Source organism: Papio anubis, chromosome 12 (genome assembly GCF_008728515.1).
Source record: "Papio anubis isolate 15944 chromosome 12, Panubis1.0, whole genome shotgun sequence".
In the NCBI taxonomy this organism is placed as follows: Eukaryota; Metazoa; Chordata; class Mammalia; order Primates; family Cercopithecidae; genus Papio; species Papio anubis.
In genome coordinates, this window is record NC_044987.1 from 22,897,407 (window position 1) to 22,919,397 (window position 21,991).

Here is a 21,991-nt window from a genome sequence, read left to right on the forward strand (position 1 = left end):
ACCATGCTCTGCTAATTTTTAAATTTTTTGTAGAGTCAGAGTCTCACTATGTTGCCCAAGAAGGTCTTGAATTCCTGAACTCAAGCTATCCTCCAACCTTGGTCTCCCAGGGTTTTGGGATTACAGGTGTCAGCCACCGTGCCTGGCCTCATTTTTAGTTTTCAAAGTAGTTAGATATTTCCAAGTTTGGATGTCAGGAGAAAGAAAAAAAGGTCCCCTGTGTCCACATGCAGAGGAAGGGCTGTAGACACTAACACTCCATTTCCTGCTCTTTATTTGATTTTATTCTTTGAAAACAACAGATATGAGAATTGCCGATGCGCAGGCCAGCCTGTGCTACCATACGTGGGCTTTGAAAAGATTCTGGATTGTCTGTCTGTGTGATGATATGTGCTGCTGTATAGAGCAAGGAAAACAGAACTTAGAGGTGGTTTTCCAAGCTCCACAGCCCATCTTTATCATGGCCAGGTAAAGCACTGTCCCTTAAAAGTTAGATACAAGCAACCAAGTGACATTTATTGAGACTCTACTATGTGCCAGACCTGGGCAAGTTACCTTCTCATGAGGTCGAGCTGGATGACTGGCTGGGATAAAGGATACAGCCAAAACGTGGGGGTCCAACAGGAGGTCGTGGGGACCACATGCTCATCCACAGAACCTGATCTAAGCTTGTTCATAGACCTTCTGCGTATTTTCCTTATAGAAAATAAGAGAATTTTGCTCATCATTTCTTTTCCATTATTGTCAGTTTCAGTTTTTTACATGTCCTAATAACCATATATTTCATTTTCCACCCATCCAGACTCCTTGCTCCTCCCTATTTGGTCTGGGGAGAACTCATAAATGTCATTGGTCACAAATCCACTCTCCACGCTCACCAGAGTCACAAACCCACTTTCTGATGGGTTCACAGCCATGTTGTCATAGTCACAAGACACATCATCGGGAGTGGCTTCTCCCGAACACACTCGGAATGAAATATTCTTCAGGTCTGGCCGGGTCTCAGCTAAGTCAGCTTCGCTTTGTTTTCTTATGACATTGTAGACCTCTAGGTCCGGGCTGTTTCCTTGGTGAGGAGAGGGCCAGATGGTGTGCTGCTTCTTTGTGCTAGGGTCTGGTTGCTCCTGTTTTCTAGAGAGAAAGAAAACCAGGGCTGGGTGTTTCAGACCAGGTGATTGAGAATATCCTTGTGCTTCCTGTTGAGACCAGAGGAAGTAGCCCTGGGCGGTCACCCAGCTGCATGTCTCATCTATGTAACTTACAGGCCAGGGCTTCGGGGTGGGAGGGAACCAAACAGGGAGATGTTATGTTCAAAGTGACTGTGTATCTGTCATTCACGGCTGCCCAAGTGTGGGCAGGGTTATTATCCTGGGGTCCCCAGAGTCCCTGGAGGGTCCAGGGATAGAACTGAATAGGAAAAAAAAAAAATACCACATTGCAAACAACAAAACAAAACAAAAACAACAACTCAGCTGGGCACAGTGGCCCACGCCTGTAATCCTAACACTTTGGGAGACTGAGGCAGGCGGATCACTTGAGCCCAGGAGTTTGAGACCAGCCTGGGCAACATGGTAAAACCTTGTCCCTATAAAAGATATAAAAATTAACCAGCCATGGTGGCGCACACCTGTAGTCCCAGCTACTTGGGAGGCTGAGGTGGGAGGATAACCTGGGAGGTCAAGGCTGCAGTGAGGTGTGATGGTACCACTGTACTCCAGCTTGGGCGACAGAGTGAGACCCTGTCTCAAAAAACAAAACAAAAAACAAAACCAAAACAACAAAAAATACAACTCATCCATAAGTGAAATTTATCATGTCCTTCCATTATGAGTGTAAGCAATAAAACAGAGCAGGATTAATAATATCTTTGATTTGATCATTACTAGAAGTTATAGATGTTTTCATATCACAGTTATAGATGCCTTGAAATATTTTACCCTCATCTCTACTTCAAAATTATAATAATTATACTCAGCACCAAATAAAGAAGCGTTAATAAAGGAGTACATGTATTACTAATCACATATTCATTTTTGGAAACATTTTGCTAAACTATATAACAGTATGATTGCTTCCTTTGCAACCCAATGTATTTTATTTTATGCATTTAAAATATTGCTCTGGGCCAGGTGTGGTGGCTCATGCCTGTAATCCTAGGGTTTAGGGCAGCTGAGGCGGGCAGATTACCTGAGGTCAGAAGTGCGAGACCAGCCTGGCCAACATGGTGAAACCCATCTCTACTACAAATACAAAATTAGCCAGGCGTGGTGGCATGCGCCTGTAATCGCGGCTACTCAGGAGGCTGAGTCACAAGAATCACTTGAACCAGGGAGGCAGAGGTTGCAGTGAGCCGAGACTGTGCCATTGCACTCCAGCCTGGGTGACAGAGCAAGACTCTGTCTCAAATATATATATATATAAAATAAATAAATAACATAAATAAATAAATAAAATAATAAATAAAACAAAATAAAATAAAATATTGCTCTGGAAGGAGTCCATAGGCTTCACCAGACTGCTGCAGGGCACAAAAAAGATTAAAAACCCTTGGGATAGACAGACACCCCAGCTTTAGAGTCACAATTCCCAAATCCTGGTAGTCAGGAAAGGAAATCAAGAACCAACTGCACAGTAGGCAGCTGGAAAATATGCTTGTAATTTTTTGAGCTAAATTCTACTTTCAGATTCAAAGGAAAAAACTAATAAAATAATCCTAATAAGAGGTAACATTTTTAAGTGCTTAGTATATACCTATTCTGCAAGTATTAACTGCCTGAATCCTTATAGTAATCCTATAAGGAAGTTACAATTAACTGAAATAGATTTTTACATTGGAATCTTACTAATTCATCTCAAATTGGTCTTTAAAGGGAGTCAAATCTTAAATTGGGCCTTAGTTTCCCCATTGTAAAATGGGAATACTAGACATCTTCTCCGTACACCATGATGATGGAGAATAAAAAGGTAACTGAGAAGAGCTTTCAGTACTAAAAAAAAAAAAAAATGGTGGCACATGATCCTGACCATATGCAGAAATTGTTGATGCTACCTAGTGTAGCTATTTTATAGCACTCTATACTTGTGTATTGAATTAAAAGAAAAGTCAATTAAAAGGAATTTGGCTCTTTCATTTTGAATTAAGTGGTTTAGTTTCAGATGTGTACCAGAATGCTTTGCAATAGTCATTTTTCATATGGCTCACTATCCATTCCTTCACTCAGTCCACAAACATTTTCAGAGTGAGGGCACACATGCATGAGAGCCTTTTTGCTGGGTGACGTGTGAGTGCACGGGAGGTGAATAATGCAATTTCACTCTTCAAGTTGTTTTAAAATCTTCCACATACACACAGTAAAGCATGTAAGATCATTCTGTTAATCACAACTAAGCACAAATGCCTAGTATTTCTGAATGCCCTGGTCTGTCAGAGAAGCTGCTCTCCAATCTGCAATGGTGATACTCTTGGTGCTGCCATGGGTTTTAGTGAACTAAACGGGGCAATATCCAAATCTCAAAGAGAGCAGAAGATGCAAAGGTTTGTACAATGAAGGTTTTACTTGCCTTCTTCTACAGCTCCAAACCCAACATACAACTGTGGAGACCACAAAGAGGAGGAGAAGGGGAATGCCAGGGATTAGGATGTAGGCAAGATTCAAGGCAGCTTCTGAAAAGAAAGAAAGCACATGATCAGCACTGGCTGTTTTTTGTTTTGTTTTTCTGTGCTTCAAACCAGGCTTAAAAAATGCATAATCATCAAAAACCAGTTGTACCCCCAAATCTATTGAAATTAAGAAATTAAAAACCAAAACAAACAAAAAAGCCTAATAAACACAGAGTATTCCAAAGAGCTCATTCCTAGGTGATTGAGACACATCTAGCCAGTTAGCAAAGAGGCTTCTGGTTTTGATGAATGAGCATTTTCTACCTGTCCTAGTACCCTAAGTGATAATGAAAATCGGTTTAAATTTGTGGGTCTTCCAAATATCAGAAGGGCACTTTTGTTAATTAAGCTTTTTTTTTTTTTTTCCAGAGAAAAGAGAGTCCCTCTTTTCTTGTCTTCCCTTAGTAAAGCAGGGGCTGTTGGGGCAGTGTTGATGCCTTTGCCTCTAAGGACAGTCACCGAGTTCCCAAGATGGGATGGGGGAAAGAGGGAAAAAGAGGCGGGCCAGAAGTCTCAGTGTCATTACCAGGAAAGAGGTCACAGAAAGCAAGTAAATTACAGTGTAAAACCTTTCCAATATTTCTAAGACCAATTGGATTCAGTTGGGTCCATGAGCCATGACTGTGAAGAGCACTTAGAGGCTTGCTTTTCTGAACTTTCTAGTCTTTTAAGATTTAGAACCAAAGATGTTCCCCTCAAGTGGCTTTGGGAGGAAGCAAGGATTGGAGGCTAACCCTCTTCCTACTCCCACTGACCCAAGCTTCCTGACTATCCAGAGGCTGTTGGCTCTTTTTCTCTGTGAGACTGCAAACCTGACAACCACTAAAAACCCCAAACCCTCAAAACCCACTATAAATACCACCATAATAACAATGAGCAATAGAGATGCCACCCACCTTTGCAGAGCACTTTGTACCTTTCTCACATATCTGTCATATAATAAAGAATTTGATGGGCCTTTGTCCCTGGTTCCTGGGAGAGAGGCTCTAAATCCTTGGACTCTCCCAAGTAACAGGAGTGAATTTGTTATTCATGAGCCCCTAGAACCATAAGAGAGTTTATAAGGAGATGACTCAGGATGGGGGCTGGCCATGCCAGAAAGATCAACCATGTGATGATAGGATTGGGGCTTTGAGCCTAGTGATATCAGCCTGACCTCTTTTGGAGACTGAGCTCCACCACATGACCAATGATAAAATCAATCATGCCTATGTAGTGAAACCCCAATAAAACCTCTGGACATGAAAGCTCTGTGGAGCTTCCTGGTTGGTGAATGCACTGATGTGCCAGGATGCTAACGTATCCTGATTCCATGGGGTCGGGGGTGACATGGAAACTCCTCCCAGACGTCCTGCTGTGTGTCTCTTCATTAGGCTGACCCTGATTTGTATCACATACAATCAATCTAGTCATAAGTATAGTATTTTCCTGAGTTCTGTAGGTTGTTCTAGTGAATTATCAAACCTAAGAGGTGGGGGTCATGGACACTCCTGGGTTTGTAGCCAGTTGGTCAGAAATGCAGGTGGCCTGGGGACCCCCAAACTCACAGTCAATGTCTGCAGTGAGGGCAGTCTTGTTATGAGCTGTGCTCATGAGCTGGAGTGTCTGCGCTAACTCTGGAATTTAGTTTCAGAACTGAACTGCGCTATTGCAACATCCTATTTCATTTTATGGACACAGTTGTGCTCTCAGGTAGGTAAGAAAAATATTATTACTTCCATGATGCAAATAATTAAACTGAAGCACAGAGAAGTAAAGTGGTTTTTAAAAGTTGCCCAGTGACAAAAACTCAGATGTCCTTATTGAATTTCAGGGTGAGAGTGAGTTTGAAATCCATTAGCACTCCAATGTATTATCCCATTTTCTTTTACCTTTTATGATTTAACCTTTTAAATGTTTTTGTCTATTTCGTCTCTTTGTTTTGCAGATGAATATTAATCATACATGTTATGCATCACAGCTTGGGTCTTTCTGCTCTTATTTCTCTACATTTTCTCTCTCCGTCCTCACTCCACCTTACCCCGCATGACCTCTCAGTGGCTCCCAAAGCTCCATCTTCATGCAAATTTTCCACCTGCTGTCTGATTTCCCCAGTCATCTTAGGATAGTTCCATTTGCATATTTCATTGATGAAACCTAGCATTTAGTTCAGCTTTTGCAAAGCCACACATGCCCTGTCTAGTTCTATTTTTAGGTAGCTATGGGAAAGAACAAAGTAGGGAATTCAACCTTGGGTAATTTGTGATCAAGGGAGCCTCATTATTCATCTTTCCTAGGAGAGTTTTGTACATACCTCTACTTTCTTTAAATGTTTTTTTTGCATCTTCCTCCTGTGTTTCTTCTAGAAGTACAGGTGTTGTTGGCTCTGTTTCCTCACCTGGAGAGAGACACATGGAGAAAGGCATGATAATTCTTTGAGGTCCTACCATGTTCAAACTGGGATGCAAAAAAGCTGTAGCAGTTTGGCCAGCACCATCTATGAACATAGAAAAGTAAAGGGTTGAATTTGCTTCCCTAGAGGGTTTACATTGTCTTTGTCTTTTTGGCGAGACCCTTGCTGTCAAGAATCCAGTACCAAAACAATCAACAAGCAGCTGACATCAAGGTACATAAAATACCAAGGTGTCAAGGGGAAGGGCCAAGGACTCACTTCTAGGGCCATAAACTATCAGTTTGGCTCATTTTTTTTTGTCTCTTTAAATTATTCCTTTCATATTGTCAATGATGCCAAGTAACACACCAAACAGAATTTTTAACTGTTGCTTTTCAGCCGTGAGAGAAACAGACAACACTAAAAAATGACATGACTAAACTAGCTGTCATGGCTGGGTGTGGCGTATACCTGTCCCAAATGCCTGAGCTAATACCAGTAGTTTTTCTGTTGAATAATCTGGTCCAAAGGACATAGGGCTTTAAACCTGTGAACAGGGGCTATGAAACAGTCCCAGTTAACCCAAATCTCAAGTGACAGGCTTACCTTCAGGTTCTCTAGAAGGAACTGCTGGTTTCTCTGTAGTAGAAAGAAACAAAAACAAAAATAATAAGTAAATTTTCATGGCATCTGAATGAAATCAGCCACAGCCTCATGGCATCCATTTATTTGCTGATTCAGCCCTCCGATAAACTTTATTTGTTGTTATCAGATATCAGGAACTGGGCTAGTAAATCCAAAGAATTGCTTTTGCACAAAGACTAACCTACCCCAGCTTTATTTCAGTGCTTTTTTTATTTTTTAAAAAAATATTTAAAAACCTTTAAATATGATCATTTCCAAATATACAAAAAAGTAGAAAGACTGGTATAATGTACCCTGTGTACTGTCATGCAGCTTCAACTCCTATCATTGTATAGCTCATCTAGTTTCAACCATAATCCCTACTCCTCTGCCCTGCACTTCTGGCCTGGATTATTTTAAAGCAGTCTAAGACATTTTATCAGTTCATAATGGAGATGTTCTAGAGGGCAACAAACACTGATCTCCAGGTTGTGAAAGTGGTTTAGGGGCTGAGTAGACCACTGGCCAGCACCAAGGCAGAAGCTGGTGATCTAGTGCTCTGAGCTATTGCACATATTTCAAAGTGTCTCGAGAATATCAGGTTGTACAGACAATTGACATCAAATGTGTTTGCTTTTGACTGGGAGTGTGTCCACCTGTTGTATTGGCAGTGAGTCTCTTATGCCAATCAGATGCTGTGGTGTTCGTAGGGACAGGGTCTTTAAGGGAAAGACCTTAAAAATCACTGTCCTAAGGCCAGGATGTCAAGCCCATTCTGAAGTTTCACTCAGAAAGGACACAAACTTTTAGTCATCTTCCTGTAAGTGTGTGTGTGTGTGTGTGTGTGTGTATAGGTGATGTAAATCCATTTATTTTTAAAAACATGCTTACACAATGCCTACTATATGAGAGAAACTGTTCTAAGTTTTTTTTTTTTTTTTTTTGGGTGACAGAGTCTTGCTCTGTCACCCAGGCTGGAGTGCACTGGCACAATCTTGGCTCACTGCAACCTCCCCCTCCCAGGTTCAAGTGATTCTCCTGCCTCAGCCTCTGAAGTAGCTGGGATTACAGGCGTGTGCCACCATGCCTGGCTAATTTTGTAGTTTTTTTTTTTCTTAGTAGAGATGGGGTTTCACCATGTTGGTCAGGCTGGTCTCAAACTCCTGACCTCAAGTGATCCTGCCTCAGCTTCTCAAAATGTTGGATTACAGGCGTGAGCCACCGTGCCTGGCCTGTTCTAAGCGTTTTATAAAATCAAACTCAATTAATCCTGATAATAGCCTTGTGAAGTGGCCTTATTATTTATTTATTGAAATGGAGTCTAGTTCTGTCACCCAGGCTGGAGTGCAGTGGCGCGATCTCTGCTCACTGCAAGTTCTGCCTCCTGGGTTTACGCCATTCTCCTGCCTCAGCCTCCTGAGTAGCTGGGACTACAGGCGCCCGCTACCATGGCCGCCTAATTTTTTGTATTTTTTAGTAGAGACGGTGTTTCACCGCGTTAGCCAGGATGGGAAGTGGCCTTATTATTATTCTGGTTTTGTACATGAGGAAACTGAGATTCAGGGAGATTAAGTAACTTGCCCAAATCTCACAGCTGATAAGTAGCTTTAAAGGGATTTCAACCAAATACATTCTAATGAAAATTAAAATAGTCAGGAGACATAATTGTGCTAGGTAGCAGAGATAAAACAGCAAATAAGAAAGAATCTCAGCCCTCTAAGGAGCTTATATTCTACAGGATGGCCATAAAATCTGGAAATACAGGAAAATATTAATGAACATTGATTTTGGGATATTACACTGGAATGTGTAATAACATGATCTATTCAATGCATGATCTATTCATATTGTTGTCCCTTCATACTTCAATCCACGGTGCAAAGTTAAACACGGCACATCAATGCAGCATTCCCATCAATCCCTGCACCTGCATCTGCGTTGCCTCATGATTTGTTTCTGATATTCACTGAATATCCCTGTGCCTTTAGCACACCCCAGAAGTAAGCAAGTGTTCAGCTATGGCTAGCATGCCGCCTACTCTACATGATTACATCCTCAAATCTAGTTTTATATATTATCATTCACCCAGTTCCTTGCCACTCTGGCATAATGGGATGATGTCCTCCCCTGCCGGAACCACAGGAGTGAGCTTCCCCAGCCCATCAAGTGGTTAAACAGGTAAGTTTCCAGACTTCATGCCAATCATTAGTGGAGAGGACAGCCTTATAAATAGGCAGTTAAAGTACTGTATGTGTGAGGTGCTACGATCCTTATAGGAGGGACACCAAACCTAGCTTTGAGGGGCTCTGGAAGGCTTTCCAAAGGAAGTTATTTTTTTTAACTTCTTATTTCAAAATATTTTCAGATTTACAAAAGTTTGCAAGAATGGTACAAAGAATTATCCCATATTCTTCACCTTATCATTTTATCACTTTTCATTTACTTAATTATTCTCCCTCTCTATTATCTCTCCTCTTTCTCTCTGTTTTTGTATCACATACACATGTTTATGTGTGTGTGCATACATGCATATATTTATATACACACACATACATACACATACATAACTTTGTTCCTGCAAACAAGTTGCCAACATGGTGCCCCTTTACTCCTAAAGACTTTTGTCCATATTTACAAAGGGAAAGGGGCCTTTTCATATATAACCACAGTACAATGATCAAAACCAAGAAATTAACATTGATGTAATACTATTTTCGAATCTACTGATCTCATTCAGATTCTACCAATTTTCCTACTAATGCCATTTATAGGAAATCATCACATCATGGTCCAGGATCCAACCCAGGATCACCAGTTGCACTTAGCTGTTAGTAAAGAAGGTGTTGTCTAATCTGAAGCCAAAGGGTGAGAATGAGTTGGCTGGGAACGGGGTGTTTCAAGCACAGGAAACAGCAATTAAGAGCTCGTGGGGAGTTCCATTTGGTACAAAGGTGTTGGAATAGGATGGGGAGAGGAGTCAGAGTGGTGAGAATTGAGCTGGACAGGTCAGCAAGGGTCTGGTCGTGCTGATCTCTTCTGGCATGCTAAGGTGTGTAAACTATTCTGGGCATGCGTGGCCAAAAACAGACAGTGTCTTAGTTTTTCTTCATGTGCCCACCTCCCTCTGTTGGATCCATTCTCTGTCCTTCTCTGTGCCTTGGGAGGTTGAGGCCTACAAACTGTTTCAATGGGGCTTCCTTGTTCCCTTGTTCTTTGGTCTCTGATTGGACTTAGCCAATGAGAGGCAAAGGCAGAAGGTCAGAGGATAGGAGGAAAGAGAGGTCTCGGTATTTATTCCCCATGCCCCCATCCCACATCAGCATGGTTTGATAGTAGCTGCATTTCGTGGTCATAGCTCCTGTTGGGCGGGTCCTCTTTCATGACCCCAAGCTTTTCCTCGGTTCTGCTAAAATCACTGCCTTCTTTTACTCCTTTAGTCCTGGGAGTAACAGTTTCCCATTGTAGCTAGTCCCTGGATATTTTACCATCTCTTGCTCTTTGCCTACACCTCAGCAAATGTCCTTTTTATTACACTTTCCTCATTAAATCCTTTGTGTGTGCCATCTTTTTCCTGCCAGGACTTAGTGTAATTAATATAGGCAATAACAAAAGTAATGAAGAATATGATTTTTTTTAAAAGTACCAAGTCCAAAAATAAAAGGATATTAAAGCAAATTTCAAAATCTCACATTTCAAAAACTGTTAAAGGAAGTGCAAAAATTTAAACCATGGAGCTATTAATAATACAATATAATTCACAAAAGTGATGAAAAGCCAGTTTGTAACAAGTGCCTTGCTTTCACTGCTTTATAAAGGTGACTTGCTAAGTCAGTCTAGGTCTTTGCAATCTCCCCACCTGAGACAACACTGTACGGTGGGGAGGGCCAGGTCACTGGAGAGAAGAATTCATCAGAGAGGATAAAGAGAGAGAAAAACATCTTTTAGCAGCAAAAATTGCCACCAAGCCATAGTCCAGTTCAAACAATTTTAAAAAGACAGGATTACTTAGTCCCAAACTAGATAGATTTAACAAGTCACTCTACTCCTATCAAGAAAGAATGCAGAATTAGGGCTAAGCAGTTGGCTTTAGGGAGGTGAGAAACTTCAAAGGCAGATTAAGAATCAGTTCAAGTTCAAATACGTCAGTTGTAATGGAGAAGTCTGGGAGGCCCAAGTACAGTGAAACTACAGGCTTGTAGCCAGTTTAAAACCCTAACAGATCTGGAAGCAAATGTAAGTTGAATTTGCAACTGAGAGTTGAGAGTTTAAATCTGCTCATCAAAGTACCTGCTCTCTCTGCCCAGTGAAAGTGCAGTTGGTGTACTTTCTCATTTACGTATGTATCACGCTTCCTTAAAGCCCCAGAAAATCATCTCACTGAGCTGTTAGAAGACTTGTAAGAGCAATGGCCAGCTTATTCTAAGCCCCTACAGCCAACCTCACATGTGGAAAGAGTAATAATTTGTGGCTGTCCACTTAAAGGGCTTTTTTAATTTCCTGATGTTCTTGTAAGACTTGCTTTATCACACATAAATTAAATCTTTCCATCATCCCTTCTTTTAACATCAGATAACCTTTCCTTTGCTAGGATTACTCCTCAGTGAGAATTGTCATTACATTGCCCTTTACCAGAATTCCTAAGGTTTTATGTTGCTGGCATTTGCAACAAGCTTTCTCAGAGACCACATGACACATTCTTGGTACTAGCAGCTGCTCATGAAATAAGGGAGGTTGAGAATTCAGCCGCATAGCTTGGGAGAGGATTCATTACCATCAGAATATTTGCAAATGAAATTGTTCTTCATGTTGCACCGGTCATCATTCCACTGGAACATGTAGGGGCCTCCGATGCCGGCGGGTGCCGATGGCTGATGGTACATGACCACGCAGACCTCGCTGCCGCAGGACGGCTCATCCACATACCAGTTCCTGTAGGAAAAGGGATCAGCAGTGGAGCAACTGGAGAAGGATCCCCTGAGACTTCAAAGCCTTTGTTTTCCCATCAAGTCCCACTGAGCCATAAACATAAGATTCTGCCTCAGAACACGATACAGAGAGAGAGGGAGGAATTGAAGTACTGCCAGTAAGCAGAACCACACGCATTCTCTTATGGACATCACAATCAATCATCTGACATTTGCCACAATCTCTTTGCAGGGAGGAACATGCCACCATATGATGTCTGCAAAGTAATTATGAGAAAAAGCAGCTAGCAAGGGCTAGTCTGGACGATCTTATTTCTTTCTTGCTTTTTGCTAATTGGGTTTATTTGTCTTTTTTTAGATCTCAGATGCACTGAGAAGAGACATGGCTTATCTCCTCCAGAGCTTGCCCTGCTCTCATCTCTCCATGCTTTTCAACAGCCACCAACTGCCTTTTCAGCCCTGGGAAGTAGATAAGAAATTCAAGCACATGAGCAAGACATTCCAAAACACAGAGGCTGTCAAAACAGGTGAAGGGGTGGGGACAAAAGCAGGAGGACCATTTGGTCTTTTTCAGTTTTTAAGTTGTTTCCACTTGATAAGGCTGATGCCCCTCAGCCTCCACCTCCAGATGTCTTGTCTTTGTCTCCCTAGCCCCCCAGAGGGGTGCATTAGCAACCTTACACCACTATCCAGTGGCACCTGAAATTAAATGGTGCTGCCACCCAGTTGGATATGTGGGTGCCAGGGAATGTGCTTGGATCTTATGGAGCGTTTACATCTGTGAGTACCCACCCCATATGCTGACTCAGGGCTGGGCTTTGTAACCTGCCTGGTTAGTCGCCTGAGCTGTTTCCTTCTAGGGCTCAGATCTTGCCCTGATGCTCAGAGCAGCCAATGCTGCTCTGCTTAGCTCTTGTCAGAGCCCTCTCCAGGAAAGAGACAGCTAAGAGACAGCTCTCCCTGTAGCACCACAGTAAGGCTCGGCTTGAGTCCTGTGTTGCTGTCTACTAAAAGGAAAATCCTTTGCTGCACTCACTGGATTGAATTTCCTGGAAAATAGCTTAGCTTACAATAAACACTCCTTGGATACTATGCCTGGACAGCTGGGGGCACCTCATTAGTTATCTCCAGTCCAGATTCCAGCCTGTTGGGCCCCCTACCCTGACTTGCCTTGTTCCCCTCTCCACTGGCCTTATGGCTTTACGTTATTTTGTCTTATAGGTTGAATATTATGTCTGGCATATGATTTCTGTACTTGAGCCAATTTTCAGACCCAGAACTCACTGATAGAGAGGCTAGGTTTCCAGTAAGAAGGACCTTGCAACACCATGGCAGGTGCACATGGTAATAACTTCCCGTTTTTCCCCTAAAGGGACCCATGGCTATTTCCTCCAGTAACCATACACTGGGGAAAAGAAGGAATATCCAAATATTACAAGGGCTGTCAGACACAGGCTGCAAGTTCACATTAATACTCAGACTTAAAGTGTCATCAAAGCTACCCATTAGAGTGGGAGCATACTGGGGACAGGTATTAAATAGAGCTCTGGCCCAGGATCAGCTCAGAGTGGCACCCAAACAGTCATCATTCCCCAGTCCCCAAATATATGAATTGAATAGACGTATTTGTTAGTTGGTACAGTTCCACATTGGTTCCTTGGCCTATGATGGGCAGGATGAGCTGCGTCGTCTCTTGGTCTACTTACTTGTGGGACAAGAGCTATCACGGTGGAGAATGTCAAGTGGGGAAGCCTTTGAAACTGCACTCCTCCCCACCCCTGCCATGATAATAAATCAACAACAACATCTTATCCAGGGAAAGATGGTAGGAAGTAGTGTCACCCTTAAAGACCCAGAGAATCTAAGAGTGGTGTTCCCCATCGTATCTCTAGTTAATTCACTAGTCTGACTCCTGAAAACACCAGGCAGATCCTGAAGGTGATAATAGAGTAGCACAAACTCAACCAAGTGGAAGCCTGATTGTGGCTGCCTGTGCCATAGGTGGTGTCTTTGCTAAAGCAGGTTAACATGGCCTTGGGTACCTAGTATGCAGATCTGGTGAATATATTCTTTTCCTTCTGTATCAGAAAGATAATCTGAAACAGTTTGTTGGGATGGACAATAGTATATACTTATGGTCTTGACTCAAGGCTACATTAATTTTTCTCGTCCTCTGTCATAATATGGTGTAAAGAGATCTGGATTTCCTAGACATTTTGCAGAAAATCACACTGACCTACTATATTGCTGACATCATGCTAATCGGAACAGATGAGCAAGAAGTGGTTAGTACGCTGGATGCCTTGGTAAGACTTATGTACTCCAGAGGGTTGGAGATAAATCTTATGAAGATTCAGGAGCCTACCACTTCAATAAAATGTGTGAGTGTCTAGTGATCTAGGGAATACCAGAACATCCCCTTCAAATTAAAGAACAAACTATTGCATCTTGCAGTAATTTGAAGAGAGAAGCATAGCACATGGTAGGTCTCTTGGGCTCTAGAGGCAGCATATTTCACACCTGGAAATACTGCTCTGGCCCATAAACCAGGTGACATGAAATACAGCCATTCTGAGTAGGATTCATAGCAGAAAAGAACTCTGAAGTAGATCTAGGCTGTGTGCAAGCAGATTTGCCACTTGGGCCGTATGATGCAGCAGCTCCTATTATTAGAGATGTCAGTGGCGGGAAAAATAACGCCATATAAAGCTTGTGACAAGCCTCAATGAGAGAATCACAATGCAGACCCTTAGGATTTTGAAGCAAGGCCATACCATCTGTAGCTGAAAATTACTCACCTTTTGAGAAACAGTTCCTGGCTGGCTACTAGGCAAGGAGCACCAGAGACCATGTAGTACAACCTGCCCATCATGAGCGAGGAACTGTCAGACACACCTAATCGGAGATTAGGCAGGCCTGGAATCAATCCATTGTAAGACGGAAGAGGTATATCCAGGACCAAAGAGCACTGCATGAGCAGGTAAAGCAGACTTCCATGACATCTGCCACTGTTGGACCAGACCCTCTTCCTTAGCTCACACCTGCGACTGCATGGAGGAATCCCTTGTGACTAGCTGATACTGGCAGCCTGAGCCTGGTTCAAGGGTAGGTCAGCTAAGTATGGGAGTACAGAGTGAAATGGACAGTAGCTGCACTGCAGTCCCACTGAGGTGGCCTTGAAAGACACCAGTAAGGGAACATCTTCCCAATGGCCAGAGCTTTAGTTGGTACATCTAGTTAACCACTTTGTAAGGAAAGGGAAAGTATTGGAGATTAGAATATATAAGAACTAGGGGTAAGGTAAATAGCATGCCCAGCTGATCAAGAGTCTAAATGGAAATAGACTGGAAGATTGGGGACTAGGAAGTTTTGGATAGAGGGATGTGACTATACACAGAGGAGTGAACATAAAATATGCAACTCTTTCCATCAGATATTAAAGACCACCAGGGTACATCTACTATAGAAGAGGCACTGAACAACAAGGGAGACAAAATAACTCAGCTAGGTAATGCCAGCTAGCCTGTTATTAGCCACCCCAGTGCTAGTACAATAGATACTAATAGGTAGTGGGAGAGATGAAGTCTATAGATGGGCTCAACAGATTGGCTCTCATTCACTAGGGCTAATCTAGCTATTGCTACTGCCGAATGTTCAACTTCCAGCAACAAAAACCAATGCTAAGTGTCTGACACAGCACCAACACTTGAGGACACCAACGTGGCACTTGTGGCAAGTTGACTACATGGGACTTCCAAAAGGGGCAATAATTCACCTGCCTTTTATACAGTCCTATGTTCCCAAGAATAAGAATACATGGGTTTGGGAGCCGAGGGGTGGAAGCAGGAGTAGCCTCGCTTTAGCATCACTGGCAGTGACCCACTTAGGAATCTGTGCTTCTTGCCTCTGCAACACTAGGATCCGGAAGCTTAGAGGTCCTGGTTCCCACAGGGGACTGTCAGAAGATACAAGAATCTTATTAAACTATGAGTTATCACTGTCATTTGGACACTCTGGGATCCTTGTGTCCAGGGACAAGCAGGGAAAAAGAGAAGACATTATTTTGGCAGGAGGTAAGTGACCCTAACCATCAGGAGGAGATAGGCCTGCTGTTATGTATTATGGGCAAGAAGTTATCTATTTGGATACCTCTTGGAATTCGCTTGCCCAATTTTGATGGTCAGTGGAAAAGTGCACAAACTCCAGCATGATAAGGGCAAGGTGACTAGTGCGTCAGATTCTTCAGACATGAGGATGTGGATCATGCCACAAGGTCAACTGTTGAGACCAGCAAAGGGAGAGGGAATCTGGACTGGCTACTAGAGGAAGGAGGTCAATAAGTACCATCTGTGGCCCTGGGACCAGCTGCAGTGATGGAAAGTGTAGTTCATCCTACTAACCCTCCTTTCTAAAGTTTCTCCCAGGAAGACAGGCTTGTGAGAATCCTGGAGGAGCTACTCCCAGAACTTATAAGAAGATGTGCACCTGATCAGTCTAATGGGTGGACTAAGATAGATGCTGATGTGCTGCCTTAAATGTAATGGCAAATACACACACACACACACACACACACACATATTTAGTTGTTAAATTTTTGGGGGGGTACATAGTAGGTATATATTAAAGAATATATTTTAAAATCTTCCTTCTTTTGATGAGTTTAGACCTTTCCCCTATGATTGTTCACCATTAGATTTTTTATTTTATAAACTGCCTGCTCGGTATTTTGTCTCTTTATATTTTGGGGTCTTAGTATTTTATCGACATAAACTCTTTATCATAAAAAGATATTAACTCTGTTGGATTTGTGACACGCATTCTCCTAGTCTCATGTCTGTCTCTTAATTTTGATATTTTTTAAATGTTTGTCTATGTCACTGCATTTCTCGCATTTCTCAGGGAGGGATGATGGCAATGTCACGCTGCCAGGGTGGGGGGATGAGTGAGTCTTGATGCCGTGGGTTTAACAGGGCCCTATACACTGCAGGCTTCCTGAGGTCTTGGCCAATCCACAGAGTTAGATCTTGGCTCTGATTTCTTGCCAATTATTACAATTCCCTGTGGACCGGAGTCCTATCCTGAGTCATAGCCCTATGGATCTTCAGTCTCTCAATGAGGTTCTGGTCCAAAAGGCCAGAGAGCCAGAACAACTGGCTTCAAGCATTGTATGCTGTTGAAACAAGGCTGCTGGGCTGCAGTCACCTGAACAGAGCTCCTTGGACATCGGCTGGACCTAAATCAAGGCTGAGTTCACCAACTGCACTGCTTAGGTCAGCAGCTATTCTGGTGCTACTTTCCCTTCAGAGATCTGCCTGGTTGGTCTTCTCTTCCCCACTGATCCGACACTGTGGATCCAGCCTGCCTCTTTTTTGAGTTATGACAAGTGAGTCAGCTGCTGTGGGTTCCACACACTTACCTAAATTGTGATATGCTGCCATCAGTCCAAGCATAAAGGTCCTCGCAGGCTGTGCTATTGCTTTGTTTCTCCTCACGCCTCCTGAGCCCAATCCAGAAGTCACCATCAGATGGCAAGAGGTTTTCAATGAACTTTTCTATTAGGTTCTGTTCATCTTCAGACTCGATGCTGACTAGCTGGCCTCCATCCCTCCTGCAGGCTTCTTTGGCTTCCTCAAAGTTCAGTCTTCGAGAAGTATCATGGAAGTAAATGACTTTATAACAAGGCCTCTGTGTCCCTCCCCGGCAGACTGGCTGCCCTAGAGAAAAAAAAAAGCCAACCTATTTCAGTGTCTCAAAAAGTATACTGGGGCAGGGATGTGTGGAGGCATCTGAAGGAAGGTATCCCTGGGTAGGAATTTTGGTTACTCATCAGTAGACTGTTATCATGTCAGCTGGGGTTCTCAGAGCAAATTAATACTCCTTCCTGCATGGAGATGTAGTGATTTAAACTCTGATGCCTATATTGTGTAGGGACTCGTGTTTGTTTGTTCCATTACAGAATATTAAAAAGCAAATGTTTTATTTTGACTATCCTTTAGAAGAGAAGTAGATGGAGATTTATGGTTTCACTGAAAGGCACACAAATAACACTTTCATTAGGGAGTCTCAGGGGATAATGTGGCTTAAAGAGGGTGTCTGGTGGTTCTTTAAGGTAAGAGAGGCCTCCTGAAGTCAGGCTGGGCTCCTCTATTCTGGAACCCTCTGCCTGTGCAGCAGGACTGAGAATTTGCCCAGTCTCTGGTGTAAGCAGAAGCTAAGAGCATCAGATCCATGGGGTTTTCTGCTACTGACAGTCAGCCCCCTATCCTAAAGGCAACAGTTAAGGTTTACTGAACTCTTACTATGTGCCATAAACTATGGTAAGGGCTTAACATTTACTTACATACTTTATCTCATGTAACCCTCATAATAGTCCCGTGATGCAGATACTGTTTATGGCTCATTTTACAAATGAGAAAACTGGGGCTCAGAGAAGTTAAGTAATTCGGCCAAGATCACACAGTGATCAGCAGCATCACCGGAGTTAGAGCCCAGATCTAATTACAAAATCATGCTGGTACCAGTGAACTAAAACGCTAGCTCCCCGCTGCACTCCAAGCTCGTGTTTTACTGGGAGCCCATGTAACGTGTCTTATCAGACTGTCCCCTGAAGGGCTGAAGATCATCTCAGACAAACAGATGGGATTTTACGAGGAGTCAGTAAATCGCTCACACAGTACACACTGCTCTAGCTTGTGTCTGTGTGACTGAAGCCTTGCTGTAACGGAGACACTAGCCTCATCACTCCTTTTATTCAATCACCATTTATTGAGTGTACACTCTGTGCCTGGCACTGTGCGAGGTGCTGGGAATACAGGAACAAAAGCTACTTCCTAGCTCACAGGAGCACACAGCATATGTTTCCGGATTCACATGTTCAAAGAGAAAACCACGTATCAACGCGGGGAGTAGTCACCCTGCAAAGAGAAAGCCAAACTGGGCTGTGGGTGCGAACTGCTGCCACAGTGCCTGGGGTAAAAGATTTTGGTTTGGGAACCTCCTCCCAGAACTTCTGGCATGTTCTCATTTTCCCAACTTGTTTTGCAGCTGTGTAGGGAGCCAGAGAGCATTCATTATTCCCAACACTGGCCAGCATATAGGGCAAGGGGTCACAGACACATAACTCTATTATTAGTGCTAAATGAGAAAGAGCACATACAGATTATCCAGGAAGCTCCAGTGAGTCTTCATTTGCTATTTCTTCTCTCATCGCTTTCATAAAGGAATTCTCAATGAGCAACAAGTTATAAGAGTTCCACATCTGCTCCCTTTTCCTGTCATTATTTGGCTATTGCTGATAATAGAGAAACTCTAACTAGACTGGTCCAGCAGCACATTAGGAGGGCTCAAAAGTCAGACCTGCTTACAAGAAGGCATTCAGAGAGGCTGAGGCAGGGATGCCCCGGGGGAAGGAGGCTGGGCCAGTCACGCTTTTGCGATTCCTCAAAGCTGGCTGCAAATTGGGCAGCAGAGCGGGGGCAAATGAACCCCCAAGAACTTATCCAACCTGGCCACCGGCATAACATAAGCTGGAGTTGAATTTCCTGACAACCCCCACTTTCCACGTTGGCTTGTCAAGGGAAACAGAACACCTTAAGCGAGTTTCTGTATGGTCCAGCCTGGCCACACATCCCAAGTCTGCGGGTGACTGCCAGAGACAGTCAGACCTGGAAGGAGGCCCGCTGGCCTGTCTGGTTCTCCTGCCTTCAGGAAGTGTCCTCCTCTTCTCATTTGCAGGAAGGGGAAGGGTGGGAGGGCTTTCTGTTCCCCGCGACCAAGAACCGAGCCCACGCAGCCCTAACTCAAGCAGCTCAATTCAGCTTCCCACCTCTTTTGCCGCCCCGCGCCCCGCCCCCATCCTGAAACCAACTTTACATTCTTTAAATTAGTTTCGCAAGCCGGGATGCCGGAGTGGAGAAGGTTTCCAGTCTCTCTGTCCCATTTGGTCAAGCTGTTGGCACCCGCAAAGGGGATCTGAGAAAAGGGCACGGATGTTCTCCCCCCGACATGCAGAACAACTGAAAGAGGCCAGAAGCCAGAGCACCGTACCTCCTCTGAGGTCCAAATCCGAGGCTGCAGTGACACAACAGGAGGAAGGAAGCAGAGAGTCATTCCCCGGAGTCAGGCAGGGCTCGTCCCACACTAACTGGAGTTCTTTCCCGATCTCTAAGCGCTCTCATTCCAGGCGCTGGACCCAGCCATGCAACCCTCCAGAAAAGACGAGGAGTAACAGGCAGGATTCCCACGGCACCGCGGATCCAGCATCCCTACCCCGCTGTCTCTGCAGTCGCCTCCCCGAGCGGGCGGTAGGCGGGGGCCAGCTGGCAAGCCTGACCCGCGGGGGTGGTCCCAAGGACTGACTCGATGTGTGTAAAGGAGTTGGCCGAAGGGGCACCCACTGGGGCAGGTTTGTCCACTGCCCCACCTCTCCTAAATCCTCCAACCCACCCCCATAACTCTGGACTGGCAACGGGCTTCGAGCGTTCCAGGACGCGCAGGGAACTGCACGGCTGCGGGAACTGGCGCGGGTCTCAGACGCCGTGCGACTGCTCCCTGGAAGCAGGAGACTCCGAAGGGCTGCGTCTGGGAGTGGGGCATGGAACGGCCCCCTAGTCCCATGCGTGGCGGCCCAGAAGAGGGTCAGCAGCTGGGGTGCAGTGAGTACCTCTGCCGAGCCCACCCCAGCACCAGCCTCCGCCCCAGAGCGCGCACTCACCGCTTAGCAGGCGACCCGTCGCGGCCCGCAGCCCCACCAGCAGCACGGCCAGCACCACGGCCTGCAGCGCGGTTCCCGGCCTCATGGCCCGACTCAGGTGCGCCTTCCGACACCCGGGAGCTACGGCGGTGGAGCGGGCTGGCGGGCGGCGGCGTGCGCGACCACTGCAACCGCGGCAGCAGCATCTCCTGGGGACCGACGGACCGCACGGGAGGAGGGGGGAGGGCGCGGAGACAGTTGGTCGCCCCTCCGCCCACTGGGACGTCACTGCGGGGAGGGCAGCCCCGCTGGCCGGCCCGCCCCCGACAACCTCCTCCAGCGAGGATGGCGCCAGACACTCGGCCAGCCAGAGGAGAGCGCGTCGCAGAGGGGGGCCAGCTCCCCGCCCCACTCCGAGCTTCCCTGGGAGATCCCGCGTTTGCCCGAGACACTGGGCGGAGTAATACTGCAGTCGGGCCCCTCTGCAATCTGCTGACGAGCACAGTGTGCCTAAAACTAGCACATCTCACCCCTCTCCGCCGGACCTTAGCCAAGTTCGCCAGCTGTGCGGGTGCAGCCGGAGGGAGAGGCGAGGCGTGGATTCCTACCTGGGGCTCAGCAGGCCGCAGTCCCGGCACGAAGGGCGACATCTGAGCAAGGAAAGGTCGATGCAGAGAACAAACACGCAGGCAGTGTGCCCACCGGCCAGGAAAGTTACGGGACACCGCGCCGATGGCGTCCAAAGAATGTGGCTGAGTTGGAGACTTCCCCGCTGAAAGGAGAGCGGCTTCTACCAGAAGCCAAAAGATGTCCCAGATCCCAGAAAGGAAATGATTCTGGTTTTTTTTGTTTGTTTGTTTTTTTGTAGGGAACGGGTTGGGAGGTGGGGGTCATAGTTAGAGAGTTCAGCTTTGGCCCCTCGCCCCCCAGGAAAGAATAAAACTACAATCTCAGGAAAAGCTTTCCTAACCTAGCCCTCAATGTGTGCTTCCTCTTGTAAACTCTCAAAGTAGGTGTGTTTCACTTCGGTTTCGTAAACGTAATGCTTTTAAATATAGTCAAGGCCGGGCGCGGTGGCTCAAGCCTGTAATCCCAGCACTTTGGGAGGCCGAGACGGGAGGATCACGAGGTCAGGAGATAGAGACCATCCTGGCGAACACGGTGAAACCCCGTCTCTACTAAAAAATACAAAAAACTAGCCGGGCGAGGTGGCGGGCGCCTGTAGTCCCAGCTACTCGGGAGGCTGAGGCAGGAGAATGGCGTAAACCCGGGAGGCGGAGCTTGCAGTGAGCCGAGATCGCGCCACTGCACTCCAGCCTGGGTGACACAGCGTGAGACTCCGTCTCAAAAAAAAAAAAAAAAAAAAAAATATAAATGCCAAAGATGAAGGCACTCAGTAGCACACGGTGAATCTGACTTTCTGCCTTGTCTGCCACACTATGCTGCTGTGAAGCATAGCAGAAGCCCCATCTGGGCCGCGACCTCTGGATTTTGGTTCCAGCTTGCTGTTTCTTAGGTACTCTTTCTGCTTTTCAAACAGCCAAGAAAGCAGTGATGCTTCTAAGGCCTCTAGCCACTGCAATTCTAGACAAACCACCTGAATACAGGCTGGCGGTGAGAGGGGAGTGGGATAAATTTCAGTATCAGCTGAGAATATGGGGGAGCTCTGCTGTGGCACGTTAACAGCTACTGTGGCAGGATGAGGCCTGACCTTTATG

General features: G+C 45.1%; 2 protein-coding genes across 6 annotated transcripts in view; one reads left to right on the forward strand and one right to left on the reverse strand.

Moving 5' to 3' along the window:
- BTG4 (BTG anti-proliferation factor 4) overlaps nt 1–21,991 on the forward strand; it is a 112,468-nt gene that overhangs the window by 42,622 nt on the left and 47,855 nt on the right. Inside the window, exons 3-4 of one of the 4 annotated variants that reach the window (XM_031652977.1) lie at nt 8,746–8,834; nt 11,940–12,108. The exons of 2 other annotated variants lie outside the window; for them this stretch is intronic. The gene's annotated coding sequence lies outside the window, so the exon portion shown is untranslated. The remainder of the gene's footprint in view (nt 1–8,745; nt 8,835–11,939; nt 12,109–21,991) is intronic. One more of the 4 variants, XM_031652978.1, reaches the window with a different exon arrangement.
- Nucleotides 262–20,709, reverse strand: LAYN (layilin). 2 transcript variants are annotated; one of them, XM_031652974.1, is made up of 8 exons: nt 20,295–20,709; nt 19,628–19,651; nt 16,998–17,295; nt 11,428–11,585; nt 6,639–6,671; nt 5,955–6,038; nt 3,562–3,664; nt 262–1,131 (listed from the first exon to the last, which is right to left on the reverse strand). In XM_031652974.1, exons 1-8 carry the CDS (start codon nt 20,377–20,379, stop codon nt 768–770), a joined length of 1,149 nt encoding a protein of 382 aa, XP_031508834.1. In that variant the 5' UTR covers nt 20,380–20,709; the 3' UTR covers nt 262–767. The 2 variants fall into 2 exon arrangements, with proteins under 2 accessions (XP_031508834.1, XP_003910725.1); XM_003910676.3 differs by lacking the exon at nt 19,628–19,651.